Source organism: Eurypyga helias, unplaced genomic scaffold, assembly GCF_000690775.1.
Source record: "Eurypyga helias isolate BGI_N326 unplaced genomic scaffold, ASM69077v1 scaffold51661, whole genome shotgun sequence".
Lineage (NCBI taxonomy): Eukaryota > Metazoa > Chordata > Aves > Eurypygiformes > Eurypygidae > Eurypyga > Eurypyga helias.
Genome location: NW_010231212.1, coordinates 1,708 through 5,374, shown reverse-complemented (window position 1 = coordinate 5,374; position 3,667 = coordinate 1,708). Strand labels below are relative to the sequence as shown.

At 37.3% G+C, this 3,667-nt stretch overlaps 1 protein-coding gene across 1 annotated transcript in view; it reads left to right on the top strand.

The window, feature by feature from the left end:
* Positions 1-2,156, top strand: part of LOC104516579 (PH-interacting protein-like) — a gene marked incomplete at both ends in the record, with an annotated part of 13,445 nt that extends 11,289 nt beyond the window's left edge. The window contains 2 exons of the mRNA XM_010160953.1: positions 839-992; positions 2,022-2,156. Of these exons, the coding sequence (XP_010159255.1) occupies positions 839-992; positions 2,022-2,156 (289 nt within the window). The remainder of the gene's footprint in view (positions 1-838; positions 993-2,021) is intronic.
* Positions 2,157-3,667: the final 1,511 nt, after the last annotated feature.

Here is a 3,667-nt window from a genome sequence, read left to right as displayed (position 1 = left end):
AGCATAAAGCCTCCTGGGTTCTGCACTGAATCTAGAAAGGAATCTGGCTGTAACTACATTTTCTGTTATTGAGTTGTACAATATATACTATTGTGTAATGTATTGTAGTGCTCACTATATGGAAGATACTCTATTTTGTCTACCTACTTGGTGGTAACATTCTATTGTTGCATTTGGTTGGTATTTTCCCAGAAATTAACATGCTAGAGAATTCAGTGGTGGTTCATCTTTCAACTACACTGACAAAAATGTAACTTTATAGTACTCTGATGGAATATAGTACAGATGGGTATTGTTTGGTTTTGCTAGGGATAAAAACATAATATGTACAAGGTTAGGTGCCGTTATTACTGATAGTAAAGTGATGGAAGGGTAGTGATATAGTACTATAGATAGCCTGAGAATTTAACTCACTTAAAGGTATCAGTACTTTTCTCCATATTTGTAACTACTTATTACAGATATTGTCAAGAACAAATTTCTGTTCACTGATTGACTAGGTTGGATTTTCAATCTTCAGATATCACAACAAATACCTTAGCTATCAAATCTAATTGCGCTAGGTCATGTATCAGATTTGATTTTCTGGAAAAACAGATCAACGTAATGTCTGAATTATTACAAGGACCCTGTAGGCATTGCTTAAGCACCTACAATTCTTTCATGGTTGTATGTGCTACATAATGGAAAATATTTTCCATTTCTCCAGCTTCCTGAAGAGGTAATGCTTCTGTTCTTAATAATAAAGCAAAATACAGAAGTATTTTCAGTTGTTAGGGACGTAAAAATGTTTTGTCAAACCAGGATTGCTTTGAAACAGTTTGCTTTTTTGTTTTAGACAAAGTTCACAAGGAGTTGAAGATAAGATCACAAAGCTGAAAGTGACCATGGTGGCATGGGACCGCCATGACAACTCTGTTATAACTGCAGTAAATAACATGACTCTGAAAGTTTGGAATTCTTTCACTGGCCAGCTCATTCATATTCTTATGGTAAGTTGCTCCATCTCAATTTATCAATCATGAATGCAATATTTCTGTGTACACCATCAACATTTTTCCCTAGGAGTTTTTTTCTGTCTGAAATCTGCCTTAGCAAATGTTTGCCAATAATTGAAATATAATAGAGATATCTGTCAGCTGCTTATTAGAAAATAAAGATTTAAAGTCTCAAATAACCATTGCTGTTATTGAGACATATTATTATTCAAGATGTCTGAAACTAATTTTGGACTCTTCCCCCCCCCTCCCCTTCCCCCCCAAGTGCTATCCTGAAGGAGAGAAGGAAACAGTTGTTTCTTTTTACCTTCATTTAGTGTGACAAATGTTTCGAAATACCGTGAACGGATAAATTTTCCTTGTTTAAACAGAGACACTTCTGCAACCTAATAATTTCATGAGTAGAAAAAATAGTCTTCTAGCTAGAATAAATCCAACAACATGGTTTTACTCATGTCTGCTACTTCTTTTTTAGCTCAGAAAATAGGTCACTAGAGGTAACTCGATGCTCCGCTAGAGATTGAAATATTTCATGCAAAACTTTAAAATTTAGTATTAATTTTGGAGATATTGTTCTCTAACCTTTAGTTACATATTTGATTCTTTATTGGCCTAAATTAAATTTCTAACTGCTTCTCTCCCTAAACACATTGAAATTTGCGGAGCATTATGGCTAAAAATACCAAATACCGTGGACTCTGATCTTTTTAAATCATGATGAAAGTATTGGGACATACTTGTTGTGAAGGTGACATACTTCACATACTACTTAGGAAGCTAAAATTGCAGCTGGAGGGAGAAGTGCATAATGTACTACTACTACAAAAAAACCACCAACTGACCAACCAACCGAAAAAAAAAAACCAACAACAAACCCCAAAAATAAACGTGTGATTAAATTAGTTGTCCGTTGCTGGACACTTTCATGGATTGATGTTGCAGTTGCTGGTGTTATTGTATTGAATTCCTGAGTAAGTATTTGACACAATCCTCTTGTTCATCTTGCTGTCTCTTTGATTTCAGGGACATGAAGATGAAGTGTTTGTACTTGAACCTCATCCATTTGATCCAAGAGTTCTCTTCTCTGCTGGGCATGATGGAAATGTCATAGTTTGGGATTTGGCAAGAGGAGTCAAAATCCGGTCATACTTCAACATGGTAATTACTGTGCTTTATGCAGATATGCCAAAACAACCATTCTGAACTTTTTGCTTTTAGTATATTCTTATGTAGGCCATCTTGAAGCATGCATTTGTGTACAGGGCAAGGTCTTGCATTCCGTGAGTTCAAGAGAAGTTCCTATTCAGTTTAGTGGGGCAAAGATTAAATCGGTAAAAAGTAAAAAGTTGTTTCTTTGGCTGGGTTTCATAGTGTCATCTTTTTATATGCTTCATCCACATGAAAATGGAGGGTTAGTTTACATTGTCAGAGATCATGCTTAAGAGACAGGGTGACAGAGACCCTCCTTTAGTGCTCTGTTTCCTGCCTGGGTAACCAAGGTGGAACTTGGTTTATTTTTGCATTACTATTTCTTAATCTGGCTAAAGCTCTTCAGGGGTCACCTGATCTCATACAATGTCACTGTGTGCTGTTTTGGCCCATTGGCCTGAGTAGTCAGCCTTTCTGTGTGGAGCTCCTCCACATGCAGATTTCAAATTTGGTCTGTTCTGCACTAAACTAATTCTTCTGGAAGATGGATGCAACAGGTATTTCCATCTGTTTCTTGATATGGGTCTTTGTACATATCTTTTTCCTCAAAAAGGTAATGATGCAATTCAGATTTTGTCTGCTGGAGAAAATGACAAAAGTCTTTGTAGAATATGAAGAAACATTGAGAATGCTGAGAGTAGGCAAATGGGCTTCATCCAGCCTTCAGCGATAGTGGAGTGGCAGTCTTGGAGACCAGCATAAAGAACATCATCATCTGAAGAAACCTGCTGTAGATGTATTCACACAAAAAAATGACATGTAGAAATGAAGTCAAGCCAGGAAGGTCACTCTCAACCTAAGGATCTGTTTTGAGATGTACAGTTCATAAAGTCTCTGAGGAAATTCTGCCAAGCTTAATTTGAGAGAGGAACCTAGACTCCTTCAGCACTGATCTAGGTTCAGTATTGTTCCCTCTGCCATGATTCCTGTAACTGAACTTATGCAGGGCCTGAGACACTCATCTTGGAGCTGGAAGTACAGATCTTCGTTACTCAGTGCTATTCACTGTTACCAGTTGAGGTGTATGTTCTCATTGCATGGTTAGGTTGCCTTTCCACTACTACTTATGATGGATGTATAATAGTTTTCCTGGAATTCAAGGTTTGAAAGGGCTGAGCTCATCTACTCTTTGTAAGACATGTCCATTTAAGAGCTATCAGAATCAAAATTACACATGCCTGTGACATTAGGAAACCCCCTGAAAGACTGAAATATTAATTTGAAGGGTGTAGTGCACTGCAATGCATCTAAAAAAGGGGCAAAAATCACATACACTTTAAGATCTTTGGAGTCAGAGAAACGTGTAGACAGTCAGAAGGTCTCAGCAGCTAGTAACCTGTGCTTCCTGATAGAAGTGAATGTGAGAAAGTCTGCTTGCTGTGTGAGATGAGGGGAATTGTAAATCTAGCGGTCAGTTTGTCTCAAAACAGTAAGTCAGTCATACAAGCCAGGTATACAAG